This window comes from Mirounga leonina, unplaced genomic scaffold, assembly GCF_011800145.1.
Source record: "Mirounga leonina isolate KUSES-001 unplaced genomic scaffold, KU_Mleo_1.0 Mir_125, whole genome shotgun sequence".
Taxonomy (NCBI): Eukaryota; Metazoa; Chordata; class Mammalia; order Carnivora; family Phocidae; genus Mirounga; species Mirounga leonina.
The window spans coordinates 73,633,666-73,654,759 of record NW_023270305.1 but is presented as its reverse complement, the minus strand read 5'-3'; the positions used below and the strand labels follow the sequence as shown (position 1 = coordinate 73,654,759).

Genomic DNA, 21,094 nt, shown 5'->3' with positions numbered 1-21,094 from the left:
AAGGCGATGAGTCACTCACCCCCTCCTGAATTTTCCCCTCAAGCCTGCTGCCCTAGGATTCTCCAGAGAGATTAAAAGGCTCAAGGCAAAATGGATTCAATGCACAATTTTGCCTCAGGTAAAATGTGGGAGTAGCAAATTGGATGACTTTTTACAAGGATCCTATAAACTCTTTAATAAAAAGATAAAGACAAGAGCATTCGCTTCTCCTCTACACCCAGGTGTCTCCCTGAGTTTAAGAAGGACATGGGATATTTGAACCAAAACTAGCATGTATTACTATAACTGAAACTATTACTAACCATGACCTGGTCAATAATGCCCTCTGAGTGAAGTCAACGGAGCTCAGTAGGTCTGAGCTCGTCTGTGGGTCAGAGTCCTAGGCTCAAGTTCAGCTTCTGTCACTCACTTACGTGTGCCCTTGGGTCTGTCTCCTTTCTCTCTTTCAGCCTCATGGGGCTCATTCTCAAAGGTCTGTTGTGAGGAATGAAATGAGATAATACATATGGAAAAGGCCTTGTCTGAGTTCCTGGCACAAGAAAGCCATCACTGATGGGCCCCAGCAGCAGGAAGGTGCTGGCGACAAAGACAATAACAGGAAGTGGCCACTTCTTGACTTAGGACAGGCGCTCCTGAGGCATTCTTCTCCAGGATTCCTCACATAGGACAACCCACTGTCGCCAGCCCTGGGAGGTGAATGGATGAAGGATGCACTGCTTTTTGGGGAATTGATCAGTGGCAGGAGGAGGGGCACAGTGAGTTACAGTACTCAACTCTTACTATGCACTTCCTTTAGAGTTAACATTAAACTGGTTCCTGTTTCACATTTTACTATCTGTGCAGATGTGAGAGAGGCACTGACACACAGGCTCATTGCCTCAGTGTCCTCATCTGTAATTCTGTAATATGGGAACAATAACAGTGACTCCTAGAGTTCTGTGCCATAGAATTGCTATGAGGAATAAATGTGATCATATAAAGAGAGCTTAGATCTGAGTCAGGCACCTAGAAAGCATTCTGTGATGAACTGTTAAACAATTTTTCTTTTTTTAAAAGTACCCCCTAAAGGGATGCCTGGGCTGGGCAGTCAGTTAAGCACCAGACTCCTGGTTTTGTTCAGCTCAGGTCGTGATCTCAGGGTCCTGAGATGGAGCCCCGCGTCTGGCTCTGTGCTCAGTGTGGAGTTTGCTTGTCCTTCTCTCTCCTTCTCTGTCCCTCCCCCCACCCCTGGCATCTCTCTCTCTCTCTCTCTAATAAATAAATAAATCTTTTTTTTTTAAAGATTTTATTTATTTATTTGAGACAGAGAGAATGAGAGACAGAGAGCATGAGAGGGAGGAGGGTCAGAGGAAGAAGCAGACTCCCTGCTCGGCAGGGAGCCCGATGCAGGACTCGATCCTGGGACTCCAGGATCATGACCTGAGCCGAAGGCAGTCTCTTAACCAACTGAGCCACGCAGGCGCCCAATAAATAAATCTTTAAAACAAAGAATAAATAAATAAAAAGTACCTCCTAAAAATAAATAATAAATAAATAAATAAATAAATAAATAAATAAATAAAAACTACCTCCTGGTTTTCCCCCTTTGTCATTATCACTTGCCCTCAGGCTCCTTGGCTGCCTTCCTCTTCTCCCCAGTGTCTTAAGGTTGGGCTGCTCTAGAAACCAGTTCCTGGTCCTGTGTACTGGCTTCTTTGATATATATTCACTTCCTTGACCATCCTGTCCAGTTTCAGCGCTTCAAATGTCAGCTCTCAGCTGTCTCCTGAACTCCAGACCCAGTACCCTGCTGCCTACTCATCCCCCTGCTTGCACGTCTAATCGGCACACCTAAGCTGGCATGCTTGTAACCAAGTCTCATCCCTTCATCCACACCCTTCCCTTCTCATGTGAGGGGAAGTCTGTCCTCCCAGCCGCTTGGACCAGAAGCCCTGGAGTCCTCAGGGATGGCTCTTTCTCTCACACCCATGTCTAACCCACTGGGGATCCTGTAGGAGTCGAGGATCTCATTCCTTCTCAGCACTGGTCTGCTTGGTGACTGCACTGGTCTCCACACTACATTTCCTAAGTCTATCCTGTCCTCTTAGCAGACTATTCTTCAGTGTCCAGGGTGATTCTTTTACAAAGTAAGTCAAAAACACATCAGGCTTCTGCACAGAACCCAAAGGCTTCCATTCCACTTGGAGAAGAGCCAGCCCCTACATGGGCCTGTGTGGCCTTATACTATCTAGGACCCTAGGGTCTCCCTCACTGTGTTCATCCCCATCCCTCCAGCCACAGTGGCCAGGAACATACTGCCTGCATACCTTTGGTCCTGTCAGCCTGGAATGTTCTTTGGCTTAGCTAATTCCTTCACTATCCCTCACAAGCCTTTACTCAAATGTCATTTTTTTCACTGTTGCCTTTCATGACAATTCTATTTAGAACTGCAACTCCCCCTCACTCACTATGCTGCTTCTTGATACACAGCACCTTTCACCTTCTTATATACTCTGTAATTTACTCAGTTAGCATGTCTAGTGTCTAGCATCTGCCATCCCCTCTGGGATCTAGGATGGGGATATTTCTGCATTTTGTTCACTCATGGATCCTAAGCCCCTAGAGCACTGCCTGGCACATAGCAGGAGTCTAATACATATTTACTAAATGAGTATCTGCAAAATATAATCTCCTAAGGGCTGGCTTAGTAACTTAAAGAGACTGATTGGCAAAGTCAGGATCTTGACACAGGCCCGTGTTCTTCCTACCACACTTTCTGCCTCCCGATACTAAGCATGTGTTCACGCATCCCAGCATTTCAAGGGACACACTGCTATGCAGTCAACTAACGTCACACTGCTGTTGGAAGGTCGTCACACAAGTAGCATTGAGCGAGTACATTTCCTAGGTCAGAGAGTTAGACAAATGACAAGGATTAGCGAGCTCAGTTCCTAAGTTTCCAGTAGTAAGCTTAGATCACTAAGCTGAGTTTCCTTAAATAAAAATGCCTGCGTGTGGGCCAAGTGACCAGATTGGATTCCCTTCGGCCCCCGCACAATCAGGTGACACCAGGAAGCAGCATTTTCCCTGACATCGTAATTACCAAAGCTGCAATACACCTTCACCACTTGGCCTCTTGTGGAAGGCGTCCGTTATGATAGCCTGAACGATCTTGTCTCCTCCCGGTAACCAGAGAGACTCTGCCGGGAGACAGAAGCCTACTCACCAGGATGAAGACAGTAAAGAATATGACAACAATGGCCGCTGTAATGAACAGCTTCTTCCGGGGAAACACAGCAGCCGGGAGGAGAAACACCAGCGCAAAGCAGATGGCACCTCGGAGCCCTCCATAGGCGATGATGAACTGGTCCTTAAAGGTCAGGGGGATCGTCCGGAACCAGTTGATGACCTGAGTCAGGACAAAGACACCTGAGAACGAAAAGCAAAACCAGAGAAAACAGACTGTGTGAGGCCAGAGCATGAAACTAGGAAGGAAGACTCATGCTCGGTGCTTCTGTGACAGGGAGAAGTGTCTAATAAGCCCCACAGTCTTTCCCCTTTTCCTCTGCTTTCGGGCATTCGGTGTTCGGGGATAACGGCTAAAAATGTGAGCTCAGGGAGGCCAAGAGACGTCAGTGTGACTTATGGCAAAGTCATGAAGGTATTTGGGGATGAACAGAATCCATGAGGAATGGGGGAGGGGGGGGAGAGGGAGAGGGAGAAGCAGATGAAGCAGCAACAGCCAGGGGGAGGGATGGGAAGCAGCAAGCCCCATTCTTCGAGTAAGTGCTGCCGACTATTCCTTCAGGAAACAAGCACCATTACCCAGCGCTCGCCAGATCAGACAGAAGGCAAGAGTGAAGCACACGAAGGCCCAGTTCCACTCATGGTTCTTCCCGACGGTGGACACGCCCATGAAGATGAAGATCAGGGTCTCGCTGACGCTGCTCAGCATCTTCATGAAATACTTGATGGTGGTGTACGACTTCTGAGATACGTTTTCTTCCACATACTTATTCATCGTCATTGCACAAGCAGTGATTCTGCAAGGGAAGATACAGCTTGACAACGATCCTAATCAGAATAGAAGAGTCAACACTTAAGAGCTGAGTTATGGCTCTACCCTTCTTCCCAACACTGTAACATTACTGACTGATTTGTATAAGTGAATGTGACTTGCATCATTGGACCCCACTATCTCTGGAGGTCTTCATCAATACCTATGGCTTGAACTTCTCTGCTCTGCCCAGCTTTGTAGTCTATGGGCATCGGCACCTGTCAGCATCACAAATAGAACAGGTCCACAATATATTCAAAACCCACTATCTTCCTATAAAACCAGTTTTGTTTTCTCTATTGCTCTAGTGCCTAAAATGCTAAGGTATTACCTACAATGCTAAGCTTGAAACTGTAGTCTCACTGGCCTTCTCTCCCCGCCACACCTCCTCCATGCCCCCCACTCCACCATCTCATTGGTCACCAACTGTTTTCAACCCCTCATTCTGAGTATCTCTTGGACCTACTTACTCTTTCTTTATCCTAATGCCTTAGTTTCCACTTCTGGAAAATTCACAACACATTTATAGGCTCTGAGATCACCTAAAGAACAGAAACCCCTTTTCCTGTTCCCCCCAAAATCTTCAAAACTCTGGGACCACAGAGCTCTGGTTTCCCCTCCAACGATATCTATTTTAATAGAGCACGTGCGCACACTCTGGTAAGGGAAGGGCTCTAGGGTCAAGTCCGTGCTCCTAAGCTGGGTGGCTGAAGCTCTTTACACTCTTCACTCAGTGGACAGATCCAGTTTCACCTCCTATCCCCTCTCCACCCAGTATACACCATATGCTTCGACTGTGTGTAATTTCCCCAACATACCCTGCTCTTTGCTATCTTCTTGCCTGTGTGCATACGCTCCTTTCTGTCTGAAATGCTACCCCTGCCCATCTCAAATGCCCCCTCAGAGGGAAATTCAGTATGAACTGGGTGACAGCTCATCCTAGGTTCCATCTGAAGAGACACTGATACTAGACATCAGCTGTAGCAACATTTTTCTAGATATGTATCTTGAGGCAAGGGAAATAAAAGCAAAAAAAACCCACAAAAAACTACTGGGACTTCATCAAAATAAAAAGTCTCTGCACAGTGAAGAAAGCAATCAACAAACCAAAGGACAACCTCCTGAACAGGAGAAGATATTTGCAAATGACATATCCAATAAAGGTTAGTATCCAAAATATATAAAGAACGTATACAACTCAAAACCCAAAAAACAAATAATCCAATTAAAAAATGCTCACAAGACATGAACAGACATTTCTCCAAAGATGACACACAGATGGCCAATAGGCACAGGAAAAGATGCTCAACATGCCTGATCATCAGGGAAATGCAAATCAAAACCACAATGAGATACCACCTCACACCTGTCAGAATGGCTAAAACCAAAACCGTAAGAAACAACAAATGTTGGTGAGGATGTGGAGAAAGGGGAATCCTCATGTACTGTTGGTGGGAATGCAAACTGGTGCAGCCACCATGGAAAACAGTATGGAGGTTCCTCAAAAAGTTAAAAATAGGGTGCCTAGGTGGCTCAGTTGGTTAAGTGACTGCCTTCGGCTCAGGTCATGATCCTGGAGTCCCAGGATCAAGTCCCCCATCAGGCTCCCTGCTCAGCGGGGAATCTGCTTCTCCCTCTGACCCTCCCCTCATGCTCTCTCTATCTCATTCTCTCTCTCAAATAAATAAATAAAATCTTTAAAAAAAAAAAAGTTAAAAATAGAACTACCCTATGATCCAGGAATCGCACTAGTGGGTATTTACCCAAAAAATACAAACACACTACTTCAAAGGGATATATGCACCCCTATGTTTATAGCGGCATTATTTACAATAGCCAAACTATGGAAGCAGCCCAAGTGTCCATCTATAGATGAGTAGGTAAAGAAGATGTGGTATATACATAAAATAGAATATTATTCAGCCATAAAAAAGAACAAAATCTTGCCATTTGCAATGACATGGACTGAGCTAGAGAGTATAATGCTAATAAGCAAAATAAGTCAGTCAGAGAAAGATAAATACCATATAATTTCACTCATATGTGGAATTTAAGAAACAAACAAGCAAAGGAAAAAAGAGAGAGAGAGAAAGAGATAAACCAAGAAACAGACACTTAACTACAGAGAATAAACTGGTGGTTACCAGAGGGGAGGTGGGTGGGCAGATGGGGGAAATAGAGGATGAGCATTAAAGAGTATACTTATCATGATGAAAAAAAACAAGATAAAAAAATACAGAGACATGGATACTAGAAATCACCAAAGGACTCCATTATCAGAAGGCATTCTAGAATGAAGGAAGACAGAATTTGAGTGAGCTGTCTGCCTTGTACTGAGTGATCACCGTGCTATAAGCCAACCACTGGTCATGATCTGTGAAGTTTTCCACATTCTCCTAACTTCAGAGCTACAACGACCCTAAAAGCACCTTGCCGCTAACCACTGCATGGAGTCCTCCTTACCCTGAGAAGATTTCTGCTATTTTACGAAAATCCTCCTACTGCGAGCACACGGATAGGCAGAAGAACACAAACCTAAGGGCTCTCTGAGTGAAGACCTAAACGGGTAATCATGAACACATTTCATTGCAAGAAAAAGACCTGTTTCTTACACACACACAACATGTCTATTTATTTGTGTGCCCCTATTAAAAGAAAACAGAGACCCCGCCAGGTCAGGAACCATGCATTTAGCCACAATGTCACCGGCCCCAGAATGAGTGGGTACCTCTTTGAGATTTATATGAGGGAGGAATGCATAATTCACGTGGTTCCCAAAAGAAAGAGTGCCTTATTAAATAAGCTAATAAAATTCAGCAAACACAAACACATGGCAAGGCCTTTGAATAGCTGAGGGCTTATAAAATAACAGTCAACCTTTATAGGATCCCTGCTCTGTGCCAGGTACTATGTAAGCACCCTGTGTGCATTATGTCAGTTCACCTCATTACAAACCTCTGAACAAGTTCTGTTAGCATTCCCATTTTACAGATGAGAGAACAAAGGCAGACAGAGGCCCACTTATTCAAGAGGACACTGCTTATAAATGGTGGTGCCAGGTGTTTTACTTAAGCAGTCTGACTCAAAGCCAGCACTGTTGAGGATGTAACCCTTGTTCTGACCAAGCTCTCAGCAAGCCCGGTCACCTTGGACAGGGAAGAGGTCTTACTCCCCTACCAAGCCCTTGCTCATCCTTTCTCAAGTACAAGCCTGTTTGTATTAGCTTCAGTAAGAAATTAGCCAGAACTTAGTGACAACACACAGATTCATCATCTTACGCTTCCAGAGGTCAGCAGTCTAAAACCACTTTCACTGGGCTAAAATCAAGGTGCTGATAAGGCTGTGTGCCTTCTGGAAGCTTTAGGGGAGATTGTTCCTCACTTTTTCTAGTCTGGAGGCTGCTCACGTGCCTTGGCTCATGAGCCTGTCACGCCAACCTCTGCCCCCTTGGCCATGTCTCCTTCTGATGGCTGACTTCCTCCTACTGTCCTCTCTTCGGTATCCCTGTGATTTTATCCAGTGTCATCTCCCCATCTCAAGACTCTAACTTAATCATACCTGCAAAGTCCCTTCTGCCATGTAAGGTAATAGATTTGCAAGGAGGGTCTGGAGATGAGAATCTTTGGGGGCCGGTATTCAGCGGATCACACCATTGTTGGCATTCACCTCCCTGGCATGGTGGCCACAACCAAGTACATGTCTCCAGGTGACTGTGGCCAGTTGCTCAAGTGTGCTTGGCGACAGAAGCTAACAGAGGCTCTGACACACTGGCTCGAATCATAGACTAGAACCTCCACCAGCAGGCGAGAGAGACTGAGGAGAACAGAATGGCAAGTGGCATCTCTCTGAGTAAGCCTACGTAGGGCATCTTGCCAGCCCCCACTGCAATAAAAACCATTTGTTAACTATGGTTCTGAACATCTTTGCCTTTCATATTTGGTTTAATTTTTCTTTAACCAGACTTCAAAAAGTAAGATTTGCCCGATATAAAATAATGAAGGCAAAAGCCTGATTAAACTGATTACAAATCTAAAGCAAAACGTGTTTTATCAAAAAAAAAGATACATACACAGCAACACAAACTAAGGAGCCTTTCTTAAATGTTATCAAGCTAAAACTTTGTAACAAAAACAAATTATAATGGCCATATTATTTCCTGAAACTCTCTAATGCTATGCAAGAGGTGCCTCCAAATGATATTATAAAGCATTTAAGCTTAGAGACAAATATAGAGAATAAACACCAAAGTACCCACTCCCCAGCTCTTTATAATCACTTTATTTTTTTTTAACAAATAAAACATGAGCTACAGAGTTGAAATCACTCCATTTTTCATATTACCCCTATTTCCCTCTCTCCCTCCTGGCATTGGATTATTTTTATCATTCAAAAAGTGATTTTTAAAAGGCTGGAGAATATTGTTTTTGTGGACGTGATAAACATTTCCCTCTAAGATCAAGTTCCCGTCAGTCACTGGGAAAAAGGTAAACCATACAGGTAAAGAGTAATCTTCAGTTCATTATGTAAGCAATGTAATAAAAATTTTATTCAAAAATTATTGAAAAACATAGCTTTGGTGTAAGAATAAAAAAAATAAATGAATTTTACATGAATGTCCAGGGGATCAATTTCCATTGCTTTGTGTCCTTAACATGACACCAGCAGTGACGCTCACGTCTGCCAGACACTTCGCTGTAACTTAAAGCTATTTCCTACCAGCACAGTGAGACACTGGAGGGAGAACGGCCCCAGTGGGTACCAGAGGCCTCAGCATCTGGTAGTGCCCCGTTCAGGAAGCCTGGGCATGTCTATGGCATTGATGCGCTCTACAGGCTGGGGACAGATGTTCCAAACATCCCTGTTCTGGTCTGTCACGTAGAGCTTAATGCAAAGGCCAGGAGGTGTTTTCATTGCAAAGAGGTTTTTTGTTGTGGCATACTCTGACCTCAAGTCAAACCCCCTCACTGCAATAACATTACAAGTACACAAAACTACCAACTAGGGAGGCAAACACAATACAGTCTCCCAGAAGTAGAGAAGAAGAGAAACCTTCTCTCCCCTCTGCAAAGACCATCATCTAAATGGATATTCTTGGCATCATAACTTTGCTTCTTCTTCATTTTCCTAAAAGCTTATGAGAAGAAACTTATGAGGTAGGAATGGTGTTGGCTGGTGTCAGACTGTCCTCAGCCTCACTGGGTCTGAAGTGCCTGGCCAGGAGTGTCCTTGGGTACAAGGTCATGTCAAAGCATATCACAGTAGCACTGCCCTTCCAGAGAAGTGAGATTCCTTCCTCCATCAGCATGGACACCCATGGGGATTTCAGGCCTGAAATCCATGGCTTCTCATTCTGAACATCAATGCAATAGATAATATCCACATCAAAATAATAACCCAAAGAGACTCATTACATTTTAGAAAATTCTAGTTGATTTTTTTTCTTTTTTAAAGGTTTATTTACCTGAGAGAGAGAGAGAGAGAGAGTGTTTGCGCACACATGAGTGGGAGGGGCAAAGGGAGAGGGAGAGAAAATCTGAAGCAGACTCAGCACTGAGCACAGAGCCCAGTGCAGGGCTGGACCTCATGACCCTGAGATGATGACCTGAGCCAAAACCATGAGTCAGATGCTGAACCAACTGTGCCACCCAGGCACCCCTCTAGTTGAACTTCTTAACTCTAAAGAGCCTTCAAATATAGAACTATTGGCCTTTAGCATTTGCAATATGACCTTTTATTAACCTAGGTCACTGAGTCATCCCCCTCTTCCCATGCACTTCTCTCTTTCCTAGTCTCCATATTTGGCTAGTATGATTATGAAGAACAATTTAATATCAACCAACATTTTCTTAGCATCTACTTGGGGGAAGTTCTGTGCTAGGGTCTAGGAAGATAAAAGCTAGTAAGACACAGCTTTGACTTTCAAGGGTTCAAAGTCACAGAGAGAAAGGGTCCCAAAGATATCATCGTGAGAGAACAGTGGAAATGTCATAAATGGGGTTGGGAGTGCAGGGAAGGAAATCACCACCTCTGCCACAGAAGAGGGTCCATTTGAGCCACATCTCCATGGCGAAGTGAAGAGCTCAGCCAGCGGGGAGAAGTAAGCCAAGAAAAAGAAGTGGCCATGTGCAAAGGCTTGAAAGAAAGAAACAGGTTGGCATATTTGGGCAACGGGGAATGATTCTGGTAGCCAGAGAAGAGAGGGATGATAACGTTAAGGGACAAGGATGAAAGGAGTTAGGGGCCAGATGATAACAACTGACACTGTTGTGCATTATGTTAAGGAGTTTCAAATTTATTCCATAGGCTGGAGGGAAAAAGTGAGAGATTATATCTTTGATCATATAATTAATACCTACTTCCCCAACCCAACTGGTAGTTTCATGAGGAAAAAAAAAAGTGTCATCAATGCTTAGCATAGTGTCCAGCAGGTCATTAACGTGTTTTGAATCAATGACTACATGCATGAATTGCTCATAGGGACGGTGGTGTGGTGTGGACAGATTCTGTGTTTTAGAAAGAGAACTCTGAAGGAAATATGGAGAACAGATTTGGAAGGACACGAACCTAGAAGCTGGACTCAATTCATTCCCTACAGGGGTCTGTCATTTTGTTTGCAAAATCCCTGATAGCACCTACCTGGTCCATACAATATCCCAAAATATATCTGTGTTTTCACAGGTGTTACTTCCATTCGGTGGGGCCACATGGAGGTAAGGTATGTATAGAATTCACTGGTTCTTTCTGCTTTATTACTTTACCTCACATTACGTTTTAACATAAATGTATGGTGATTATCGCCAATTTAGAGACCGAGAAGCTAAAGCCCTACAATTAGTGGTTTTTACAGTCACCAACATATACCACTACATCATGCTAAATACAGCATACAAGAAATTCATGCCAGCTAATACGATCTCAACAGTCTTCCAGACGAAAAACAGACTTTGTATTTAAATGATCTGTCATTTGACAATTTCTGAAGAGAAAAATTCCAACAAACACTTTTCTCTGTACTATTCCATGACTCCATCTTAGCAGTCCATGAAGCCATTCTTGCATGGATGTTCAGTTCCTTCTACCAGAATGTATGCTCTGAAAGAGCAGGGCTAGTGCTTATCCATGCTTACCGTGGTTGCCTACATGTCAGGGTACCAAGATGCATGGTCAAATAATACTGGCTGAGATTAGTTTAATGAAGGTCTAGAACCTTTCATTTATATGGCTGTGATCTGTAGAACCAAAAGGACCAACATCAGTACTGAAGGCAGGTGGCGACAGAGGATTTCTGGTTGTGAAGATAAAAAATATATATCCTGTCTGTGTTTATGTACATATGGTGACACCATGCCTCAGTGAATTCAGTTACTAAGTACAAGTGCTTTCGTTTTCTTTTTTTTAAGGAGTGGTCAATTCTCTCATTTCCATTCCCAGGTTCGGAGACATTTTCTGTAATCTGAACGGTTTAGGATTTGAGTTAAACAGGTAAGAAGAATGTTGCAAAATTCTTTTGCTCCCATTCTATCTCTTCAGTGTGAACTGAAAAAGTATGGATCCAATTGTAGACAAATACAGTCCAAACAGTAGTTGCATTATCTCAATAAAGACTTTGCCAGATATGAAGGCATACTCCACCCCTCAGTGTCAAATACCAGCAATGACGAAGGACAATTAAAAAGCTTTCTCTGTATTGATTACAGCCAGGTCTTGTGGTGACTCAGGGTGAACTGCATGCTCACAGAATAAAGTATTCACTCATGTGAGATTAATTATTCCAGGGCATGAACTTACCATATAATGGATTGCCTCTTCTAGGACACCTAACAACCAAGAAGAGAGGGAGTTTGACATACGAGAAAATGCGAACAAAATTTGTTTTTGTTTTGTTTTTTTTGAGAGCGCAAGAGCATAGCAGCTGGGTGGAAGTAGGGGCAGAAGGAGAGAGGGAATCTTAAGGAGTCTCCACGTCCAGCACAGAGCCTGACAACGGGCTTGATCTCACAGCCCAACCCTGAGATCATGACCTGAGCCAAAATCAAGAGTTGGACGCTTAACCAACTGAGCCACCCAGGGCCCCCCAAGGTTTGTTTTTAAGAGAGGATCCAAGCACAAAAACTGCACCACCTTTCTTAAAATACCAAGAAAAGTAAACTTAAACTATTATAAATGCCTGATTATTCATACAGTCTTGCCCATTTCATGGATTTTCCACATTTTTTGTCTCTTCTCCTTATAGGCTTTCAACTCAATTCAACTAATGCTTATAGGTGATTCACTGACACTTAGAGCAGTCATGATTTTGTGGAGAGAACACATATAGAATCACAATTCACTGTCAATAGTGTGAGGACACACAAAGCATCAAGGGACCCACAGAGTCCGCTGACTCTAGTGGGAGAGTGTTGGCAAAGGCCTTGTGCTTCTTTTGTAAAAGTCTGGCGTTTCTATAACTACTAGAAATCCTTGGAAAAATGCATATGCCTGGGCCCCATCCCAGACCTATGGAATCAGAATCTCTGGCTGGGGCCTGGGGTTCTGTATATGTAAACCATCTTTCCAGGTGATTCCTAAATACCTCCAAGGTTGAGGAAAGCAAGAGGAGTTATAGGCAGAGGGTTCAGGAGAGGAAGAATGAATGAGGGAAAAGAGCTGAAACTTGAATCATTTTGTTCACAATTTTATTGAAGTCTGAAAATAAGGGCCAACATGAGATGTGAGGACTTAATTATACTTTGCCACCTATTTTCTCCTTCCCTTCTCCCAACTTCCATTACTTGGTTCTGGGAACAGGTTCCATCTTCTCTTGCCTGGGTGGAAGTCCTGTGTGCAGGACTCCGCACACATTCTTTTCCTGGCAAGTCTCCACCTAGGCTCCTTCACCCTGTTGCTAGCAGCTCTTCCCTCTCCTGCTGCCCAGACAGCCATGCCCCAGCGCGGGGGGCTTCCCACAAGCCTGAGGTCGTGACCTCCAGCTGTGCTCTGGAAACACTCTCAGTTTTCTGGGTGATGGCATAAGAAAGCTTCGGAGGCACTCCAATCTTCACTGAGGAACAGAAACACAGCGGTGTCTCCTCTTTGCTCAAAGCTTCCGAAGTTCCCGACTGCCTACAGAACAACACAGGGCAGGACTTACCACCTACCACCTTTCTCGCCAGGCTGAGGTTCGCTTCCCTGGAGGTAGCAGAGCTTTTCGCCTTCGAGCCCTCGGCCACACGCCACCCTCGACACACAGCGTTCTTCTCTTCAGCCCTGAAATCTCAGCTCAGCCTATCACCGGTCCAACCCTCACGCTGCTCTGCTGTCAAGTACTGAACTCTCCTCGCTAACTGGTAGTCCACACAGACTGCGAGGCAGGTCGCAACGTAAATGTTAACTTGACTGCCTTCTGGTACTTCTCATGCTGCCGGGCTGGTTGTGTGACACAGTCCGAGCCAATCACAGTTCTTCAAATCCCTGAGCCAATCACAATCTTTCCTTTAAAATTTCTTTTGACGAGGGGCTGATGTTTTGTCTGATGTTTTAGAGATCAGAAGGAAGCCATCACACAGAGGAAGATGAGACACAGAGAAAGAGAGAGAGAGGTGGTTCCGGCCTGGGGTCCCACCACTCCAAGGCCAAATCTAACACCTGCCCTCATCAAGAATTCATTTCTATGAGCCAGTAACTCTGGCTTGATTTGGGTTTCACTGAGTAACCGATAATCTGGTTTGATTTGGGTTTCCCTTGCTCACACAGAACCTCCCTCTACTGTCTGAGCTGGGCTCCTGCTTGCAAAGACCCTGGGTGACTCGACTTACCTCAAATAGCTGGGGATTAACTGTGAGGGTGCACGTGGGGAAAAGAATCTTGGCCACTTGGCCAGGTCCCCTGGGAACATCAAAAAAAGCCCTGAGGTCTGATTGATGTAAGGGACAAGTGGCAGCAGAGGGAGCAGGCACGCTGAGAGAACATACTACAGCATCCAGAGGAGCGACTCACAGCTTCCCTATGCCAAAGAAACCAACAGAGCAAGACTCTGGGTTCACACCAGGCTAGCTTCCTCCCCCCACAGAGAACTGCTGAGAAGTAAACTAACGTTTTTAAAGCGAGGTGAAGGAGAAAGAGGTTTTCCTTAGGTCACCTATCCTGTTCTTGAAAGAGCAAACCCTGACTCCCATAGCTGAACCCCCTGACGAAGGGAATGGCGCACTGGCTTCTGCCATGTGTCCAAAGGCTGGCGTCCTACTCAGAAGTACTAGCTGGGCGGTACCTGTATGCATCCCTTCAGTGCCAGTTTTCTGACAAGATTTTCATTGAAACAAAAAGGTAATTATTTCTCAGCAATTACACAGTATTGACATTTCTGATTTACAATCTTGTTGTTTACATTTTGGCCTATGTATTACTAGGAAATAATTTCAGCCTTTATTTATTACTGCAATTACTTATACCTGAAAGTCTGAAAGAAGAAAATGCTACTTTAAATAGTAAGTTCAGGACTAAGAGTAACCTAGTGATGCAATGAAATCATCATTTTTACATAAACCCACAAAGAATAGTTAAGAAACAGTCAAAAAGAGCAAAACAAGAGCAAAACCAGTATTATCCAGTCACTGGTTATTATCCAGAACCTCCATTCTTCAAAGAGATCTCAGGGAAGGCGTTCTTAATTCAGGAGCAAATTGTGAAAGTTTCATGTAATTTACATTTAGCAGGCAAACACCAAATTTGTTCCCTAGAATAAGAGTGCTTAACAATGACATACCTAAGGAGACACCAAAGCCCTTCAGGGAGGCAGACCCCAAATTATATCGCTTTATTCATTTGTTCTTAAAAAGAAATCCATAAAATGCATTTCACAAAATGAAACACTTTTTGATGGAAAGAGAGAGAGAAGAAAGATAGAGGGAGAGGGAGGAGGGGGGAGGGACGGAGGGAAAGGCAGAAAGTGAATCTTAAGCAGACTCCACACCCAGCACAGAGCCCCATACAGGGCTCGATCTCATGACCCTGAGATCATGACCTGAGCCAAAATCAAGAGCCAGATGCTTAACTGACTAAGCCACCCAGGCACCCCAAAATGAAGCTCTCTTATCGTGGCATTTATCGTGTCAGCTCTTTTTCATTTTTATACTGTTTTCAGGAACTACTACAAAATATCCCATATGCTATTTCCTGCATTCTTACCATACCTGAAAATACCTAATTACCAACTGTGTAACTAAATCATATACCACTCATGAGGTTGAGAATTCATGGACTGGATGAATGATATTCCCCATACAGATGATTATGATCATGTTTTTAATGTTCTTTTACTTATGAGGCATGAAAATATATTATTTTGAACACTGAATAATTATAATTTCAGTCTGTGAAAAATACAAACTACCCAACCCCAGAGAATCTCTTTTAATGGACTTCGCTCATTCCTATAGCAATGAAAACTTTGTATCAGGGAGAGTCCCATCCCTCAGCTAGGTTTTGAAGAGTTTATATCAAAACCCCTAAATGTGGATCTTGGGCAATGTTTTGCCTTTGTTCCCAGTGGCTTCTGCCCCTCCCTTCAGTTATTCCTCTCTTGTTTCTAACTTCCCCTACTCTCAAAGAAATGTTCCTTATAAACAGCATGATTAACATCAATGAAGGGAATGCATTTCTGTTCTGTTTTTTTTCTCCATCTTTTCATGCTCTATTTTTTTTTCTTTTACTTCATCAGAGGGAAGAAAACGTATTTCAACAAGTCTTCAAATATCCAAATAGCAAAAACTAACAGTGAGCGCTAGAGAACAATGCTGTCTAACAGAAATATAATACAAGCCATATTTGTATTTTTAAGCTTCCTAGTAGTCATGATTAAAAGTGTAAAAAGAAACTGAAGAGTTTAATTTTCATAATATATTCATTTAACTCAACAAATCTAATTTATTGTCATGTCAACGTGGAATCAATATAAAAATCATTAATTGGAGTTTCTACAGTCTTTTCCTACTAAATCTTAAAAATCTAGTGTATATTTTAAATTTAGAGCACCTCTCAATTTAGACTAGCCACATTTTAAGTACTCAAAAGCCACATGTCACTGATGGTCACCATGCTGGACAGCACCCAGGGAAAAACTGACAGGCCACTGGTTCTGCTCTTTCTTCACAAAAACCAAGCAAATGCTAGAGGTCATGAGTTGAACCTATTTAATTAAACAGTTTAAACCATAAAAATAAATCCAAGTAATTTCATCAATCACTTAACACTACTCTGGACAAATACTGCATGATCTTACTCAAGTGGGGGATCTAAACAAACAAAGTGATAGGGTGCCTGGGTGGTTCAGTTGGTTGAGCATCTGCCTTCAGCTCAGGTCATGATCCTAAGGTCCTGGGATTGAGCCCCATGTTGGGCTCCCTGCTCAGGGGGGAGCCTGCTTCTCCCTCTCCCTCTGCCTACCGCTCCCCCTGCTTGTGCTCTCTCTCTAATATATAAAACCTTTATTTAAAAAAAAAAGTCATAGGGGCACCTGGGTGGCTCAGTCAATTAAGCGTCTAACTCTTGGTTTCAGCTCAGGTCATGATCTCAGGGTCATGAGATCGAACCCCACGTCAGGCTCTATACTCAGTGCAGAGTCTGCTAGTCCCTCTCCCTCTGTTCCTCCCCCTGCCCTTTCTCTCTCTCTCAAATAAATTAAAACTTAAAACAAACAAACAAACACAGAAACAAGAGAGTAGACTAGTAATTATCAGGAGCAGAGAGTAGGGAGAGTTCATGGGGGGGGGAGATGAGGGAAATGGGTAAAGGTGGCCAAGTGTACAAACTTCCCCTATAAGATGAATAAGTTATGGGATTTAATGTACAGCAAGGTGACTATAGTTAATACAGTATCACATACTTGAAAGTTGCTAAGAGAATAGATCTTAAAAGTTCTCACCACACACACACACAAGGGTCACTACATGCGGTGATGGATGTGTTAACTAATCTAATTATGGTAATAATTTTGCAGTATATACATATATTAAGTCATCATGTTGTATACCTTAAACTTACACATGTCAATTATAAAGCTGGGGGAAAAGTTTATAATTTCAAATTTCCTTCTGCCTTTTCTAGTTTTACCCTACATTTTAGGCAAAGTTGTACAAAAGGAAATAAAAGACATGTGAGTGGTAATAAAAAATAATAAGCTTGGGACGCCTGGGTGGCTCAGTCAGTTAAGCGTCTGCCTTCGGCTCAGGTCATGATCCCAGGGTCCTAGGATCGAGTCCCGCATTGGGCTCCCTGCTCCGCGGGGAGCCTGCTTCTCCCTCTGCCTCTCTCTCTCTCTGTCTCTCATGAATAAATAAATAAAATCTTTAAAAAATAATAATGATAATAAGCTTTTCATTTGTTTGTTTTTATTGTTCCCTGAACGTGCCCAGAAAATTAAGGGAGATATGATTCATTTTATTATTTAACTAATTTCCTGCCTTATTTTACTATGTCCTCCCAAAGCCCCACCATTTAGCATTTTTGTTTGAGGTGGTCACGTAAGACTTTAGAGAGGTCAGTTTTGGCCAGAGTCACAAGTGAAGGCATACACCAAAATCAAAAATAAAGCTTTGATTTGCCAAAGCAATAGAAGGTATAATGAGCCAATGAAAAGAGAAGAGGTCACAGAACCAGAGATCTAAGGCTACCATCTTGGTCCCCCTGTCCTCCCCTCCAACTTTCTACTCCCCCTGCTCTTCTTCATAATCCAAAGGGTTGACATTGAGGCTCAAGGAGCACCATGTATTTGAAGTGTGTTATTACCATGATGCTCTGTTTCTGATGGCTACAACATGACATGGCCTGGATTAACAGAGCAGAACAACAAAACTACGACCTGAGCTTCTTCCCACTTCGTCTCCACTCCCACTCCACTCTCTCCTCCCCCCAATAAAGGCGCCCCCATTACAAATGTCCTATATTGCTGTTGAGAAACCAGACCCCATCACCAGGAGCAATGAAGGATATTAGACCTGAAGGCTCTTCCTGAAAGTATGTTCACTAAAACCCCAAGCATCAAAGTCTAAATAATCTTCACTTCAGTAGGTTAGATGGGTAAATGTGTTTTTGGGAATGAGGACATGGTAACTTTAACCGAGGACTTACGCTTGTTAACTGTGGCATAAAGATTTGTATCCTAGGCCTGCTTATTCAGCTGAGAGATGTTCTGTGTAAATCTGAGGCATAGATTAGAGCCCCAGGACAAGAATTACAAGTTGTTTGTTTTTTTGTTTTGGGGGTTTTTTTAGGCTCATTCACAATCACTTGTGTGTTAAGTGTTCCTATCTATCATGACCCTGCCAATTTGTACATGTCAAAGAGCTGACATCATACAAAAAACTAAGATACACTGGACTACTAGACTGTACTGGATGAATCTGAAATTAGTGTTGAAGAAGTGTGGTGCCCAACATTACCAATGCCTCATTCTTACTGTGCAGCCGATGTCGGGGGCACCAAAGCATTCCCAGGACTATCCTTTGGGGGCAGTGTTGATGGCAGTGAGGCATTTTGGAGACTCAAAGGGAAACCTGTCATAGAGGCCAGAGCTGGGACCTGCCTTAGAAACTGTTATAAGCTTTGTTAATTACATTTCAGATCTTTGTAATAACTGATATTTTATAGAACAGAGTACCTCTCTGTTCATTTGGTTGGTGCTGTTAGAAATAAGAAAAGAAACAACAAATGTTGGAGAGGTTGTGGAGAAAGGGGAACCCTCTTACACTGTTGTTGGTGGGAATGCAAGCTGGTGCAGCCACTCTGGAAAACAGTATGGAGATTCCTCTAAAAGTTAAAAAAAGAGCTACCCTATGACCCAGCAATTGCACTACTGAGTATTTACCCCAAAGACACAGATGTAGTGAAAAGAAGGGCCACATGCACCCCAATGTTCATAGCAGCAATGTCCACAATAGCCAAACTATGGAAGGAGCCGAGATGCCCTTCAACAGATGAATGGATAAAGAAGATGTGGTGCATATATACAATGGAATATTACTCAGCCATCAGAAAAGATGAATACCCAACTTTTACATCAACACGGATGGGACTGGAGGAGATTATGCGAAGTGAAATAAGTCAAGCAGCAAAAGTCAATTATCATATGGTTTCACTTACTTGTGGAACATAAGGAATAGCACGGAGGACATTAGGAGAAGGAAGGGAAAAATGAAGGGGGGGAATTGAAAGGGAAGATGAACTGTAAGAGACTATGGACTCTGAGAAACAAACTGAGGGTTCTAGAGGGGAGGGGGGTGGGGGGATGGGTTAGCCTGGTGGTGGGTATTAAGGAGGGCACACATTGCATGGAGCACTGGGTGTTATACACAAACAATGAATCATGGAACACTACATCAAAAACTAATGATGTACTGTATGGTGACTAACATAATAAAAAAAATTATAAAAAACAAAAAATTAAAAAAAGAAATAAGATTATACCTTGCTTATTTAGAATAAGTTTCTGTCCATCTCTATGCCCCCAAATGTTAGTGTTATAAGCTCTAAAGAGCTAGAGGAAAACAGAGCTTAGACAGGAGGGGGGGTGGAAGTGTGCGTAGGTTACAATATTCATGCATGGAAGCCACATAGCACCAGGACCTGTGCCTGTCCTTAGAGCATCCCCTATCTATTCTTTACCTGTCATGCCTCAAGAGCCCCAGCTGGCCTGCACTGAATCTAATGACTGACTTAATTGTTGGCTGCAGGATAAGCCAATTCTTATTCTCACACACAGTCCTTAAAGGCCATTTCTTCTTTGTGTGTGTGCAGGGAAAAGTATGCATGTCTTGGATGGAAGTGTATTTGAAGTTTGAAGTTCACACTAGGAAATAAGCTGATGTGATCTGCTTGCTCTCTGCTTAGACAGGCTTTAAGAACAACTGGATTTGCATGGAGGCCAAGCCAGGGAGTGTGTAATAACCAACGACTTGTGGGCAGACGAGTATTTATCCAGGTTGCATTATCCAGATCGATTTGTTAAAGCTCCAGGTCACTTTATTACACTAAGAAAAACATTCGATAAACATGAGACAAGTCTGGGAAAAAAATGAATGAAAGAAGCCTGTCTTACACATACATACGTATAAATATGCATATATCCGCATATACAGAAGATGCTTTGTATAAGGTTTTATGAATGTCCTGTAGTGTCATGTGTTCATTTTTTTTTCCATATTTGGAGAAGACCAGAACATGTGAACATTCTGTAAGGAGGAAAATTCTGGCACACTGGACTATGATTTCATATGACTGTATCTTAAAGACGTGGTCTCCTAAATGCTACCAATGGTGGGCCAATCAAGAGGAACCAGGACAGAAGATTCAAAATGGCAGATGAAGACATGCTTTCCTGTTTTCTCAAAGTTTGAAATAAATGATAATCACCAACTCATACACAGAGAAATGAGAAAGAGAGAGAACATGGTCTTCACATCTTCAGTGCCTCAGTCCCACTAGCTTGGCCTGCTCCTAGACTTCATGCCTGAGCTTATCATCCTGGAAATTCCTGTTAAAAGTCTCTTGCTTAAAAATTTTCACTGAAATGTGCTTGTTTTTACTTTTTAAGTGGATGCTGGGACATGTGCTGGCTGGCCTGAGAACTGGAGACTTGGGTCCAGGCCCAACTTTCACAGACTCACCCGCAGCCATGTTTTTGCCCATCTGAGCCTCAATTTACTCATTCATAAGACAGGACTAATATTTACCATTTCCTACTTTCTTTGCCATAACGCTGCTGGAATAATTAAAACAGTTAAAGGAAAACATTTTAAGTCCCCTCAAGAGAAGGAAGACTAAGGAATTATGAATCCATGGGGAAAAAAAAAAAACAATTGGGGCATCTGGGTGACTCAGTCAGTTGAGCATCTGACTCTTGATTTCAGCTCAGGTCATAGTCACAGGGTCAGGAGATCCAGCCCCGCAACCATTAGGGTCTGCTCAGCACAGTCTGCTTGTCCCTCTCCCTCTGCTCTTCACCAGTCCCCTCTCTCCCCACTCAAGCTTTCTCTCTCTCAAATAAATAAATAAATAAATAAATAAATAAATAAATAAATAAATAAA

At 43.0% G+C, this 21,094-nt stretch overlaps 1 protein-coding gene across 1 annotated transcript in view; it reads right to left on the bottom strand.

The window, feature by feature from the left end:
- SLC9A2 (solute carrier family 9 member A2) overlaps positions 1-21,094 on the bottom strand; it is a 98,461-nt gene that overhangs the window by 30,493 nt on the left and 46,874 nt on the right. The window contains exons 4-5 of the mRNA XM_035001858.1: positions 3,805-4,022; positions 3,206-3,408 (exon numbers count right to left, since the gene is read on the bottom strand). Coding sequence (XP_034857749.1) covers positions 3,206-3,408; positions 3,805-4,022 — 421 coding nt within the window. The remainder of the gene's footprint in view (positions 1-3,205; positions 3,409-3,804; positions 4,023-21,094) is intronic.